Source organism: Mustelus asterias, assembly GCF_964213995.1.
Source record: "Mustelus asterias chromosome 26 unlocalized genomic scaffold, sMusAst1.hap1.1 SUPER_26_unloc_15, whole genome shotgun sequence".
NCBI lineage: Eukaryota > Metazoa > Chordata > Chondrichthyes > Carcharhiniformes > Triakidae > Mustelus > Mustelus asterias.
This window is the reverse complement of record NW_027590082.1, coordinates 248,158-263,829: the sequence shown is the minus strand read 5'-3', so window position 1 is coordinate 263,829 and position 15,672 is coordinate 248,158. Positions and strand designations below refer to the sequence as shown.

General features: G+C 45.6%; 2 protein-coding genes across 8 annotated transcripts in view; one reads left to right on the top strand and one right to left on the bottom strand.

Annotated features, from left to right (window-relative positions):
* Positions 1-15,672, bottom strand: part of LOC144482103 (NACHT, LRR and PYD domains-containing protein 3-like) — a 252,719-nt gene that overhangs the window by 122,870 nt on the left and 114,177 nt on the right. The window lies entirely within an intron of this gene.
* LOC144482101 (NACHT, LRR and PYD domains-containing protein 3-like) overlaps positions 1-15,672 on the top strand; it is a 76,224-nt gene that overhangs the window by 33,280 nt on the left and 27,272 nt on the right. For all 7 annotated transcript variants that reach the window (XR_013495856.1, XM_078201333.1, XM_078201335.1 and 4 more), the window contains exons 5-7: positions 1,224-1,395; positions 1,499-1,564; positions 9,743-11,480. Coding sequence is in view for 6 of the 7 variants with exons in the window: in XM_078201333.1 (XP_078057459.1) it covers positions 1,224-1,395; positions 1,499-1,564; positions 9,743-11,480 (1,976 nt within the window). In the remaining variant the exon portion in view is untranslated. The remainder of the gene's footprint in view (positions 1-1,223; positions 1,396-1,498; positions 1,565-9,742; positions 11,481-15,672) is intronic.

The window sequence follows — 15,672 nt, the reverse complement described above, 5'->3', positions numbered from 1 at the left end:
AGTTTTCTTACACTTGGAGAGCAGGAATCCCTACAGTCCATAAGGAGGCCCATCATTCTGCACCAACTCTTTGAAAGAGCAACTTACCCAGGCCCATCTTTAGACAATGGAAACAGTAGCACCTGCAGGAAACCCACACAGACAGGGGAAGAATGTGCCAACTCCACACAGCCAGTCACCCAAGGCCGGGATCAAACCTGTGAGACAGCAATGGTAACCACTGTGCGGCGAGGAGTAGGCCGTTCAGCCCCTCGAGTCTGCCCCGCTCTTTAATAACATCATGTCTGATTTGATTGTAGCCTCCAATCTGCAGACTGCCGATCCACGATACCCATAACTTCTTGCTGACCAAGACGCCATCCACCTCTCCGTTCCTTCCGCCGTTTCAGAAAGAGCGTTTCAAAGACGCACTACCCTTTCGGGGAGAAAAAAACATAGCCACATCTCATCAGGATTTGTGTGGAAAAAGTGCATCATGTTGTCAATCAGTCATCGAATGTCATAGAATCAGAGAAACCCCACAGTGCAGAAAGAGGCCATCTGGCCCATCGAGTCTGCACCGACCATAATCCCACCCAGGCCCCCCCATATCCCTAAACATTTACCTGCTAATCCCTTTAACCTACGCATCTCAGGACACTAAGGGGCAATTTTAGCATAGCCAATCAACCTAACCCGCACATCTTTAGACTGTGGGAGGAAATCGGAGCACCCGGAGGAAACCCACGCAGACACCGGAAGAATGTGCAAACTCCACACAGGCAGTGACCCGAGAACCGAATCCAGGTCCCTGGAGCTGTGAAGCAGCAGTGCTAACCACTGTGCTACCGTGCCCCCCGGGAATCGAACCCAGGTCCCTGGAGCTGTGAAGTTGCAGTGCTAACCACTGTGCTACCGTGCCGCCCCATCATGTTGGACACTGAAGGACCGACAACTAATCACATAAAAATATTGCAGATTCTCAGCGATTCCTCACACTAGTTGAAATTTGTTTTTAGATTTCTTTTTCAGTTGATTCACATTTGTTTATTGTTAATGATTGGAACGAGATTTCAAGAGAATTTTCAGTCCGTGTTTATTATGGATCAGGATCTGGTCCAATGACTGATTTCTGAGCTGAAAACAACTGGGAAATCCCATCACTGAGCAGATCCTTTCCTTCTCATTCTCAGTGTTTATCTTTCACTCTGCGTCTCATTATTCTTCATCACTATTCTTCGTAGAAAGTCACTGAGCTCGTGGATAAGGGAAACCGGGCGGACAGTTCCAAACTTCTCCTCAATCTGGTGATGGAAAAAGGATCTCAGGCTCGAAGGGTGATGTGGGAATCCTTTGTGAGAATGCGTCACGGAGTCCCAAAGCTGGATAAAATACTGAAAGAAACACAGGAGCTTGGTACGGTAAAATCACAGTGAATTCAATTTCCCATTTAAACACTGTCGATATCACTGTAATATTACACTGAGCTGATTTCATGGAAGTTCATTTATTTAAACAGGTGCTGATTCGTTTGATTATATCAACATCGCACATGGTTTATCTGAATTACCCACTAACCTGAAAGGTAAGAGAGGAAATGGAGATTATAAACTATTTCACTTCTGAGAATCTGAATGACTGATTGGAGCCTTTTTAAGAGATTGTGAAAATCTGGGATACTGAAAATTCAAGACTCTGGAAATTGGGTAGAGCATGATTCGGTTTTGTCATTAATGCTCGACCAGACATAGCTTTAAATTACAATTCAGATGATCTGTCGTTTTTTATCCCAAAAATGTGTGACCATTGCATCTTTTCACCTAACCCAGCTGTTAATTGCTATTAATTCTGAAGTCTTATACACACCTGGCTGAAACCCGGTACCATGTGAATCTCAGTACAGAGCTCCTGCGTGCCTGGGTTTTCTAACTAACAGAACGCAAAGAGTTGGTGTAAATGGGTGTTTTTCTGGTTGGTGACCAGTGACTAGCGGTGTGCCTCAGGGATCAGTGTTGGGACCGCAATTGTTTACGATTTACATAGATGATTTGGAGTTGGAGACCAAGTGTAGTGTGTCAAAATTCGCAGATGACACTAAGATGAGTGACAGAGCAAAGTGTGCGGAGGACACTGAAAGTCTAGAAAGGGATATAGATAGTCTGTGAGTGGACGAGGGTCTGGCAGATGGAGTACAATGTTGGTAAATATGAGGACATCCATTTTGGTATGAGGAACAGCAAAATGGACTATTATTTAAATAGTAAAAAATTGCAGCATGCTGCTGTGCAGAGGGACCTGGGTGTCATTGTGTAAGAATCACGAGTTTGTTTGTAAGTGCAGCAGGGAATTAAGAAGACAAATGGAATTTTGTCCTTCACTGATAGACGGATGGAGTTTAAAAACAGCGAGGTTATGTTGCAGCTGTATAGGGTGCTGGTGAGGCCACACCTGGAGTACTGTTACCAGGGAGGCAGTGCTTGGTAGACTAACGGGACTGAAGGTGGGCAAGTCCCCGGGCCCGGATGGAATGCATCCCAGGGTACTGAAAGAAATGTCAGAGGTAATAGCGGATGCGTTAGTGGTTATTTATCAAAATTCGTTGGATTCTGGGGTAGTGCCGGCGGATTGGAAAACTGCTAATGTTACGCTGCTGTTTAAAAAAGGAAATAGACAAAAGGCGGGTAACTACAGGCCGGTTGGCTTAACGTCTGTAGTTGGGAAAATGCTGGAATCCATCATGAAAGAAGAAATAGCAGGCCATCTGGATAAGAATGGTTCGATTAAGCAGACGCAGCATGGATTCATGAGGGGAAAGTCGTGCTTGACGAACCTGTTGGATTTTTATGAAGATGTGACTAATGTGGTTGACGGAGGGGAACCGGTGGATGCGGTGTTTTTGGATTTCCAAAAGGCGTTTGATAAGGTGCCTCACAAAAGGTTGCTGAAGAAGATTGGGTCACACGGAGTTGGGGGTAGGGTGTTAGCGTGGATTGGGGATTGGCTATCTGACAGGAAGCAGAGAGTCGGAATAAATGGGTGCTTTTCTGGTTGGCAGATGGTAACTAGTGGCGTGCCACAGGGATCGGTACTGGGGCCTCAACTATTTGCCATTTATATAGATGATCTGGAGGAGGGGACTGAGTGTAGGGTAACAAAGTTTGCAGACGACACAAAGATAAGTGGAAAAGTGAATCGTGTGGAGGGCAGAGAAGGTTTGCAGAGAGATTTGGACAGGCTGAGTGAGTGGGCGAGGATCTGGCAGATGGAGTATAACGTTGACAAATGTGAGGTTATTCACTTTGGAGGAAATAATAGCAAATTGGATTATTATCTAAATGGAAAAAAATTACAACATGCTGCTGTGCAGGGTGACCTGGGGGTCCTTGTGCATGAGACACAAAAACCCAGTCTGCAGGTGCAACAGGTGATCAAGAAGGCAAATGGGATGTTGGCCTATATCGCAAGGGGGATAGAATATAAAAGCAGAGATGTCTTGCTGCATCTGTACAGGGCATTGGTGAGGCCGCAGCTGGAATACTGTGTGCAGTATTGGTCCCATTACTTGCGGAAGGATATATTGGCCTTGGAGGGAGTGCAGAGAAGGTTCACCAGGATGATACCAGAGATGAGGGGTGTTGATTATGAGGAGAGACTGAGCAGATTGGGTTTGTACTCGTTGGAATTTAGAAGGCTGAGGGGGGATCTTATAGAGACCTATAAGATAATGAAGGGGCTGGATAGGGTAGAGATGGAGAGATTCTTTCCACTTAGAAAGGAAGCTAGAACTAGAGGGCACAGCCTCAAAATAAAGGGGGGTCAGTTTCGGACAGAGTTGAGGAGGAATCTCTTCTCTGAGGGTGGTGAATCTCTGGAATTCTCTGCCCACTGAAGTGGTGGAGGCTACCTCGTTGAATATGTTTAAATCACGGATAGATGGATTCCTGATCGGTAAGGGAATTAGGGGTTACGGGGATCAGGCGGGTAAGTGGAACTGTTCCACTTCAGATCAGCCATGATCTTATTGAATGGCGGGGCAGGCTCGAGGGGCTCGATGGCCTACTCCTGCTCCTATTTCTTATGTTCTCATGTACTGTGCATAGATTTGGTTTCCTTACTTGAGAAAGGATATACTGGCACTGGAGGGGATGCAGAGGAGATTCACTAGGTTGATTCCGGAGTTGAGGGGGTTGGCTTTTGAGGAGAGACTGAGTGGACTGTGAAGATACTTATTGGAATTCAGAAGATTGAGGGGAGATCTTATAGAAACATATAATATTATGAAGGAAATAGATAAGATAGAAGCAGGGAAGTTGCTTCCACTGGCAGGTGAAACTAGAACTCAGGAGCATGGCCTCAAAATAAGAGGGAGCAGATTTAGGACTGAGTTGAGGAGCAACTTCTTCACACAAAGGGTTGTGATTCTGTGGAATTCCCTGCCGAATGAAGCAGTTGAGGCTACCACATTGAATGTTTTTAAGGCAAGGATAGATACATTTTTGAACAGTGAAGGAATTAAGGGTTATGATGAGCAGTTGGGTAAGTGGAGCTGAGTCCACGAAAAGATCAACCATGATCTTATTGAATGGCGGAGCAGGCTCGAGGGGCCAGATGGCCTATTCCTGCCCCTAGTTCTTGTATTCTGGGTTCACAGTAAAGAGTCGGGCCTTGAGCCAGATGTAAAGGGTTCGCTGCACCTGAGAAATCATTCCCACTGTCAACATATCAAATTAGTGAGTAGCAAAATCCAGATGGCTCATTAAGCCAAACCCAGTCCACTGATGACTGTACAATGTTCCATAACATTCATGACTCCTCAGATACTGAAGCAGTTCAGGTCCAAATGCAGCAAAATCTAGGTTTGATCTGACAAGGTTGCATGAAAATTTCACACCACACACGTACCAAGCTGTAACTATCTCCAACAAGAGTGGATTCAACCATCACCCCTTGACAATCGATGGCATCACTGTTTGCTGTATCCCCCACCATCAACAACCTGAGGGTTACCATTAACCAGAAACTGAACTGGACTCGATATATAAATAGTGTGACTACAAGAACAGGTCAACTGCTAAGAATTCTACAGTGTGAAAGTCATCTCTTACTCCCCGAAAACTTTCCACCATCCACAAGGCACAAGTCAGAAGTGTGATGGAATTCTCTGCCCTCACCTGGGTAAGTGCAGCTCAACGACACGCATGGAATTCCTCACATACCAGTTTAAAGTAGACTATTTGATTAATACCCACCCACAAAAATTATCCCCTCCACCACCGACGAAAAATGGCAGCAGTGTTTACCATCTACAAGATGCACTGCCGAACACAGCAAGGCTGCTGAGATAGCACTTTCCAAACTCATGGCTGCTGCCATCCAGAAGATCAAGGGCAGCAGTCACCGGGGCACACCACTATGTTTTCCTGCAAGTCACTCACCATCCCGACTTGGAAATATCTCTGTCCGTTCAAAAACAAAGAACAAAGTAAAGTCCAGCACAGGAACAGGCATCTTTGGCTCTCCAAGCCTGCGTCAATCATGATGCCTGCTTAAACTGAAACCGTATGCACATAGGGAGTCCGTATCCTTCCATTCCCATCCAATTCATGTATTCATCTAGTTACCCCTTAAATGCTGCTATTGTACCTGTTCCCACCACCTCCCCAGACAGCACGTCCCAGACATTCACCACCCTCTGTGTAAAAAACTTGTCTCGCACATCTGCTCTAAGCTTCTCCCCACGCACCTTAAACCTATGTCCCCTCGTACTTGATATTTCTACCCTAGGAAAGAGCATCCGACTATGTACTCTGTCCATGCCACTCATAATCTTGTAAACCTCGATCAGGCCACTGCTCAACCTCCGTCGTTCCAGTGAGGAGAAACCAGTTTAGCCAACCTCTCCTCATAACTAAAACCCTCCTGACCAGTCGACATCCTGGTCAACCTCTTCTGTACCCTCTCCAAAGCATCCACATCCTTCTGGTAGTGTGGCAACCAGAATTGTACACAATATTCTAAATGAGGCCTAAGTTTCTGTACAGCTGCAGCATAACCTGTCAATTTTTATGCTCAATGTCCCGAAAAATAAAGACGAGCATGCAATACGCTTTATTGACTACCTTATGACAGAGAATATGACTACAATATGACAGAGAACCTACTGTGAACTTACTAATCAGGCCAGCTACATTATCCTCCAAATCATTGATATATACTATGAATAACAAAGGTCCCAGAAATGATCCCTGTGGAATATCGCTAGTCCCAGACTTCCATTCAAAAAAGCAGCCCTCTACTGCTACCCCCTGTCTTCTCTGGCCCAGCCAGTTCCGTATCCATCCAGCCAGCTCTCCTCTGATCCCGTACCTTAAACCTATCATTGTCACTGGATCAGAACCCTGGAACTCTCTCCGGATCAGTATTGTGGGTGTAACTGCACCACGTGGACTGCAGCGGCTCCAGAAGGCAGCTGACAAGCACATTTTCACGGGAATTAGGGATGGACAATAAATGCTGGCTTAATGTAATGACTCGGGAAGCCAGATCGAAAAGGAACATATGTTTTTACAGAATGCAAAGTAAAACAACTGCCCGATGTATGCAAACATTAGTCCATGGCCAATCAACCAAGCCTGCACACCTTTGGACTGTGGGAGGAAACTGAAGTACCCGGAGGAAGCCCACACAGATACGGGGAGAACTGCAGATTCCACAAAGAGTCATCTGAGCACCAGAATTGAACCCGGGTCCCTGGCGCTGAGAAACAGAATTGCTAACCACTGTGCTGCCCCCAGTAACACCAAGCTCTTTTCCCCTCCCACTCTGTCTCTGTATTATTCCCGATAAATGATGCCCCTATTCAACATTGCCTCGACAACTACATTTGAGACACATTTACCTGAATGGAACACTGTTTGCCCATGTGTTCTCACTACACTCACTCATATGCATATTTTTTCATATGATTGTTTTCTACGGCGTTAATCATCCTATTATTTTCATTGGCAAATTTACTGTACACCTAATACTCTACTATTGCTCCGAGCTTGTTCAATCTCGTTCACCTCATGAATGCGGATCGTTCAGAGTAATGTGTGTCGGACTAATTCTCAGGGAAGCTCGTTTGTAACATATCTTCAAACTGAACCACATCTTTTAATCACTTCAGTTTTAATCATTACATTGAAGACAATTCCAAATCCAGACTTTCTCATTTCCACTTATACAACAACACTGTCTCACAGTGACCTTGTGTGAGGAATCGTATTAGTCTAGAATGATAATGCCCACCGGATTCCCAAATCCACTGGTAGACTCAATTTCTCAATAAACTGCAGCACAATCTATTTACTGTAGAATGTGAGTTGTGAATATCTAGTCGTCTCTCCCTTTTCCCAGTGATCAAAAAGAATATCTTATATTTTCCCTTGCATCATCCACCAGACAATATACATCAGGCTGATAAGCGTGTAGGTTGCTCGCTCCGATTTACCCCATGTAGAGCTAAATGCTTGGTCCGGGGGGGGGGGGGGAGGGGAGGGGAGGGGGGGGGGGTGATGAAATGATAAATATTGAACTTTACCATTTCATGGAACAGAATTTGCCGTCAGAAAATATTTGATAAATAAGACTAACTGCTGATGTTGACACAATTGAACATTGATCTGAAGCAGAAATCTGAGGAAAAGAGAATATCTGGGCTTGATGCCAAACTACTGGTTGTTTCTGAATAGCAGTGAAAGAGAGCACACTGTTCCACTCAGCAATCCTTTAATTCAGCGGTTATGTTTGAAGTCAGTGTCAGAACTAAGAAAGTGAAATTTTTGCATTATAAAGAAACAAGAGACAGAATTAATCTAAACATAATTATTGGTAAACAGTTCAAATGAACTTTGAATGCTGTCTGCTTTCATATTACACTTCGTAAAGTGGCTTGATGTTCTCTTTCTTGTTGCTGTCATGGCACGACTGTTATCAAAGCAGAATTGTTGAATCTACGTGTACAACCCCTGAAATATAATTAGTGATTACTGAAACACTATAAAAGTGTTTTATAGGGGAAGGGTTTTTTTTTGGTTCTCTGTCTAAAGGCAGGTTACATCTCCACCATGGGCAGGGCAACGAGTGAGGTCCTGAATTCACCTTAGAAAGAACAGGGATCGATCGCCAGGCTGTTGTTATAACATAAACCACATAAAGCGTCCAGCCAACTGATCCAAACGGCTCCGCAATAACTCGCTTAATGTGGTAACAGCCTGATAGAATAGCAGAACTTTCCATGTTCAAAACTGTTGCTTTTCCAATGCACACAATATGACAGAGAACCTACTGAAGTTTACGCACAGTAACAGTGAGACTCCTGAACAATTACAGTCTCTCCCGCTCCTACGCAGTGTCTAATATCCCACTTACCATTTCTGCAGCAGATTGGGAGCTCTGACCAGTTCACAAACTATGTGGACTGCTATATAATCAAGATCGACCAATGAGATGTCGATAATAAGGGCAGGGAGGAAAGTATTAACCATCAGAGTTAAAACATCACCTTTGTAAAATCAATGGGGGCGATTCTCCCAGGCCGGCTGTGCTGCTTTGGTAGTGCAGCAGACCAGGAGACTGGTGCAGAGCCGTTTCACAGGCTTCCCGCTGGGGGCCATAGCCTGCCTGCGTCTCCGGCAGCTGGATTTCGGGCGCCGTCAGCTCCGTGCCAGAGATCCGCGCGGAGCTGTATAAATTATTACAATGCACATTTGAATCTGCTTAAAAGTCATTAGCGGACCCAGCACTGAAATTTCCGGGCCCACGAGCCTCTCGCCCCGCCACCCCCTCACGTCAGGAGTGGTTCACTCCAACGGGGTTTTGTACAACTTCCCATTTGCAGGGAGCTGGCGACCAGACCCCGCTGGAGTGAAGGGGATGTCATCGAGGCAGCCAGGAGGTTGGAGGTGGCTGGGGTACCCTGGGCATTGCCAGCCTGGGCCCCTGGAACTTCCAAAGGGGCAAAGTGCTAATGTCCAGGACACCTTGGCACTGCCTACTGGGCATTGAGCAGTGCCAAGAGTACAGGACCTAATGGGGATCAGGCCTGTGGGGGTGAGCAGTGGGTGTGGGGAGTCCCGCTTCCACTCTGCATTCGGGCTGAGTGACGGAGGGAGGGAGGACAGCGATTGGGGCTGGCCATCAGGGTGGGTAGAGGGGATCGGCCTTCTGGGGGGAGTGTCAAGATTACGGCGGGGTCAGTCCGTTGGGGTGGGGGGGAGGGGGCTTTGGGACTGTGTAGGAGGGGGAGAAGTGTTGGCCGCCGGCATTGTGGGGCCACTACGCATGCGCCGATCTCTGCACTGACAGATCATCGCACGCACAGTGGCCGCTCAGTGCAATGCTGCCGGCCCCTCCAGCCGGAATAGGCCCCACCCACTGATTTTCAACCTGATTCACGCTCGTGCAATCTGCTCTGCAGAGATTGTGGGAGATTCATTTTGAAACTCCTGCTGAAAAGTCCAGCATGATTTACTCCAGTTTTTACACAAATTCGACACCGCGATTCCTTTTCGGGAGAATCGCCCCCAACATGTGATGGAAATATTGGAAGTAAGTGACGACCTGAAACTTTAAGTGGAAATTAATCATTGTCAAATGAGGTTTTCAATAAATAAATTTTATATCCTACTCAAACCTTGACTGACACTGTAAAATAAATCTCTCAAATCAGCAAAGACAGGGTCTTAATGCAACTAACATTTTCTCTCTGTTCTAATTGAAGATCTCCAACAGAAACACAAGGAGACACTCCGGGTACAAACTGAAACACTGAGAGTGAACACTATCCTCATAAAGGAGAAGGTTAAGATTTTCCAGCTGGCTGATCGATACGCTGAGCTCACGGTTATTTCTACTGTTCGAGATCGGACACTTGTCGAACATGAACTGCTGGCAAGAGGCCGAGACCATGAAGAATGGAGAGAGGAACATCTCCGGAGAGAACTGGAAAAAATCCGAACTGATCAATTGTTTCAGAGCAGCTTTTCCCAGAGAAAATCCATATCTGGGAATTCAGCAGCAGTGAGCGGAGTGCCGGGAATTGGAAAAACAACAATGGTACAAAAGATTGTTTATGACTGGGCCACTGGGAAAATATACCCACACTTTCAGTTTGTTTTCAATTTTAAATTCCGGGAAATGAACACTATTAACTGTAGAATAAACCTGAAGAATCTGATATTGGATCAATATCCCTACTTTGGGAATATTCTGGGAGAGCTCTGGAAGAACCCAGAAGGATTGCTGTTTATATTCGATGGTTTGGATGAATTCAAGGACAGGATTGATTTTGCTGACAATCGGAGAAATACAGAACCTCAGTACATGTGCACAGATCCCGAATGCTGGTGTGAAGTGTCTGACATTGTGTACAGTTTAATACAGCACAAGCTGCTCCCAGGATGTTCAGTGCTAGTGACCAGCCGCCCCATTGCATTACATTTATTGGAAAAGGCTGACATCAGTGTCCGGGCTGAAATCCTGGGATTTGTTGGTGATGAACGGAAGGAATATTTCAACAAGTTTTTTGAAGATCAGACGGTGGCAGCAGCTCTTTTCAAACACGTGGAGGAGAACGAGATCCTGTACACCATGTGTTACAACCCTTCCTACTGCTGGATCCTCGGTCTGTCACTGGGTCCCTTCTTTACACAAAGAGACAGGAAACGGCAGCAAGTTCCCAAGACTATCACCCAACTATATTCCTACTATATTTACAACATTCTGAAAAACCATGGCCGAGAGATTGAAAACCCCCGTGATGTGTTACTGAAGCTTGGTGAGATGGCCTTCACAGGAGTCTCCAAGAAGAAGATTGTGTTTAGAAATGGAGATTTGATTGAGTACAATCTACAACCTTCCCAGTTCCTGTCTGGGTTCCTGATGGAACTTTTGGAGAAAGATGATTCTGCCCAGAGTGTGGTTTACACATTCCCACACCTCACCATCCAAGAGTTTGCAGCTGCACTCACACAATTCCTGACTCCAGATCCCGGGGAGATCGGGAAACTCCTCAGTGAAGCCCACAGCAAGGAAGATGGGCGATTTGAGATATTTCTCCGTTTTGTTGCTGGTCTGTCCTCCCCACAGTCAGCTCGACCCCTGGTGGAGTTTCTGGGTCCATTTCTTCATCAAACAACCTGCCGAGTGATTGACTGGGTGAAGGAGAAGGTTGAAGGGCAGATTAGAGACGCAGAGACTAAAACTGGGAGGAGGAAGCTCCTGAACACATTCCACTACCTGTTTGAGTCTCAGAATAGAGCACTGGCTCAGAACACAGTGGGATCTGAGAAAACACTTTCATTTAGCGGATTGCGACTGACCCCGATTGACTGTGCGGTCCTGTCTCATGTCATTGGACACTGTGATACAATAAAACACCTCGATCTATGGGGATGCGACATTCTGTGTGAAGGGTTCCAGCGGCTGGGACCCATTCTGCACAAGTGTCAGGAGTTGAGGTAACTGTTTGGTCTCATAGCGGATATTTTCATTGTTGAGAAGCCATTTCCTTTGTTCTAATAAAACAGAGGCATGTTCGTTCGAGGACGTCAAGAGAGAAACAATGTCCAATGGTCACAAAGTGTGGGAGAATGGCACAAAGTAATAATGCTTATTTGAGAGCAGATGCAGATATGATGGGCCGATTGGCCTCCGTCTGAACCTGGAATAGATCTAGATTCTCTGATAAAACTACATCATTTCAAGAAGGCAGATTCTCGTGGAATAGGCGTGGGCAATAAATGTTGGCATAACCAGCGATGCCCACGTTCCTTGAATGAATAAAAACATTATTGAGATGAATTTTAAATGATTATTGCTGTAAAGGCCTCCCTCCAAAATCTGAAAAAGGATCATTCCCTCTCCCAACAGTAACCATCTGATTCTGTATGATGCTATACAGAAATTAGTTTCTCTTGTTCGGTGCAGCTTACAGTTTGTGTTTAAATATGATCAGGATTATTTTACTGCGCTCTACCTCTGTTATGTATTACAGTCGGTGTGTGTTATATTGGGACAATGTCCCTTTATCAGTCACGTGGTCACTGGTGACATCATCAGTTCGGGTTGCTTTCTGAATGCCTGCGTTGCGCTGCCTCTACTGGCAGCCTCTGTGAACTCCGTCTTGCTTCTTGGATTAACTGGTTGTAACTGAAACTCAGAGCTTCTATCATTCATTGTGGGCCTCTGAATAGAAGCAACCATTCTTTTAAACCTCCATAACTCTTACAACGTCGTAAACCTTAAATTAAAATGTAGGGACAGTTTAAATTGAAACCAAAAACCCGCAGGCGGGTAGCTTTGTTTAACATGAAGTGAAATTAAAGTTTTGGCCCTTTCTGAGCTCACAAGCACAGAAACACAAATTAAACTTAAACTCATGAATTACTGTATAATGCCCACAAACACAAATTATTATATAACAGTAAGCCCAAGATGCTGTATTCTTTATTAATTGCTACCTACACTTGCCCTGCCAACGGTAATGATCGATGCACATATGTGTTCAGTCCCTCTGATCCTGCAATCCGTTAACAATTCTACCGATTATTTTATATTGCTTCCTCATGTGCATGTTTCCTGAAAGTATCACCTCACCCGTCTCTGCATTGAACTTAATCTGCCACCTGTCTGTACACTCCACCATGGTCTATTTATCAGTCCCAAGCTCTTCTCACAGTTTACAATGCCTCAAACTTTGAAATTTTCCTCGAGACAGCAAACCATAGAAACCCTACAGTGCAGGAAGAGGCCATTCGGCCCATCGAGTCTGCACCGACCACAATCCCACCTCAGGCCCTACCCCCATATCCCTACATATTTTACCCTCTAATCCCTCAAACCTACACATCTCCGGACACTAACGAGCAATTTTAGCATGGCCAATCAACCTAACCTGCACATCTTTAGACTGGGAGGAAACCGGAGCACCTGGAGGAAATCCACGCAGACACGAGGAGAATGTGCAAACTCCACACAGTGACCCAAGCCGGGAATCGAACCCAGGTCCCTGGAGCTGTGAAGCAGCAGTGCTAACCACTGTGCTACCGTGCCGCCCAAACACCCAGATCATTCATCTATATCAGGGAAAAGCAAGCATCCCAATACCAACCGCTAGGGTTCTCCATTACCGACATCCTCCAGCCTTAAAAATATCCATTACTCTTTGTTCATCCAATTTTGTATCCACGTTGCTACTTTCCCATTTATTTTATGAGCTTATGCCACAAGTCTGTTGTGTCACTGCATCAGATGCTTTTTGAATATCCATGTACACCACATCAACAGCAGAACCATCACTGACCCTTTCTGTTGCTTCCTCCAATTCACAGCAACATAAAGCCAGTCGAAAACGCCATTTTTTTAACCAACCAATGAATTTAGTTTCCTCTGTGTCGCTATTAGATTTACCATTTCCCTTTTGAACTCAGCGAGGGCCGGCTCAGAGTAGCTGAATGATCAACTGACCCTCCGACCCTCAGCTAAGTTTAACACTACTGCTCCAGGCTGGAGCTGCAGACTTGACTAAATTGGATTGACCCACTCTTTTCGGTTGTGGTTACTACCTCCTGGCCTTCTCTTCATCCACTCCAACAAACTGAGATAGCTGGGAATTAAACCTGTATCAACTGCTTGGAAAGCAACTATGCTCGCTATTATATCACCATCATTGCATTTAGGGACTCCTGTGGTGTAGGTGCACCCACTGTGCTGTGAAAAAGAGAATCCCAGGACTTTGACCCAGTCACTGTGAAGGAACAGCGATATCTTTCCAAGTCAGGATGATGTGTATCTTGAAGGGAAATTCCAGGTGGAGATGTTTCCATTTATCTGCTTGTCCTTCTCGGGATAGAAATCACAAGATTGGAAGGTGCTGTGTAACGAGCCATTGGGAGTTGTTGCACTGCATCTTGTAGATGGTACACACTGCCAGCTCTGTACCTCTGTAGTGGATGGAATGAATGTTGAAGGTGATGGGTAGAGAACCAGTCAACAAGCAGAGTTATCCTGGATGGTGGCGAGCTTCCTGAATCTTGAGCTGCGCTCATGCAGACAAGTGGATGGTATTCAATCAAATTCCTGACGTGTCTTGTCGATGGTGGAAATGTTTTGGGAAGTCAGGAGGTGAGTTACTCTGTGCAGAAATCCTGGCCTTTAACCTTCTCTTACAGCCACAGTATTGATCTGGCTAATCTGTTTCTGATCAATGGTAACACCCAAGGTGTTGACAGTTGGGGATTCATGGGTATGTTAATCCCATTGAATGTGAAGGGAAATGACTGTATTCTCTCTTGGTGGAAATAGTCATCGCCTGGGACTTCTCAGCCCTTCCCTTGTTCAAGCCTTGCTAAATATGGACATGTCCTGCATCACTATCTTGCGGAGTTGAGAATGGTGCTGAACGTTGTGCAGACGTCAGCAAACATCTCCACTTCTGACCTGATGATGGAGGAAGTGTAATTGATGAAGCAGCTGAAGATGGTTGGGCCGAGGGCACTCCCCTGAGAAATTCCTGCTGTGATTTCCTGGAGATGAGATGACCCTCTCTTCACCCACTCCAATAAACTGAGATAGCTGGGAATTAAACCTGTATCAACTGCTTGGAAAGCAACTATGCTCACAATTATATATCTGTCATTGCATTTAGGGACTCCTGTGGTGTAGGTGCACCCACAGTGCTGTGATAAAGAGAGTTCCAGGATTTTGACCCAGTCACTGTGAAGGAACGATGCTATATTTCCAAGCCAGGATGGTGTGTATCTTGGAAGGGAACTTCCAGGCGATGATGTTTCCATCCATCTGCTGCCCTTGTCCTTCTATTACTCTATTTGGCAGATAGTTTTCATAGAAAGAAATCATAGGAACCCTACAGTGCAGAAAGAGGCCACTCGGCCCATCGAGTCTGCACTGACCACAATCCCACCCAGGCCCAACTCCATATCCTTACATATTTACCCACTAATCCCTCTAATCTACGCATCTCGGGACACGAAGGGGCAATTTTTTTAGCATAGCCAATCAAACTAACCCGCACATCTTTGGACTGTGGGAGGAAACCGGAGTACCCGGAGGAAACCCACGCAGACACGAGGAGAATGTGCAAACTCCGCACAGACAGTGACCCGAGCCGGGAATCGAACCCAGGTCCCTGGAGCTGTGAAGCAGCAGTGCTAACCACTATGCTACCGTGCTGCCCATTTCTCATTTCTATTGACTTCAGTTTTCCTCTGGCTCCTTTTTGCTACATGTAGCCATATGGTGCCTTGATGTCAAAGGCAGACACTCTTCCCCTCTCATCCTGAGTTCAGCTCTGTTTTCCGTGTTTGCACCAAGGCTGTAATGAGGTAGGGGGCTGAGTGTCCCTGAGTAAGCACAAGCTTCAAGTCAGATAGCAGGTCATTGCTAATTAAGTGTCACTTGTTAGTCTTGTTAGCCTTCCATTACTGTGCTGATGATCGAGAGTAGACTGATGGGGTGGTAAATGGACAGATTGGATTTGTTCTCTCCTTTTTGTTTGCGGCCATATCTGGACAATTTCCCACTATTTTGGGTAAACATCAGTGTTGTAGCTCTACTGGAACAGCTTGGCGAGGAACAGAGCAACTTCTGGAGCAGTAATCTTCAGTACAGTTACTGGAATATTGTCAAGAT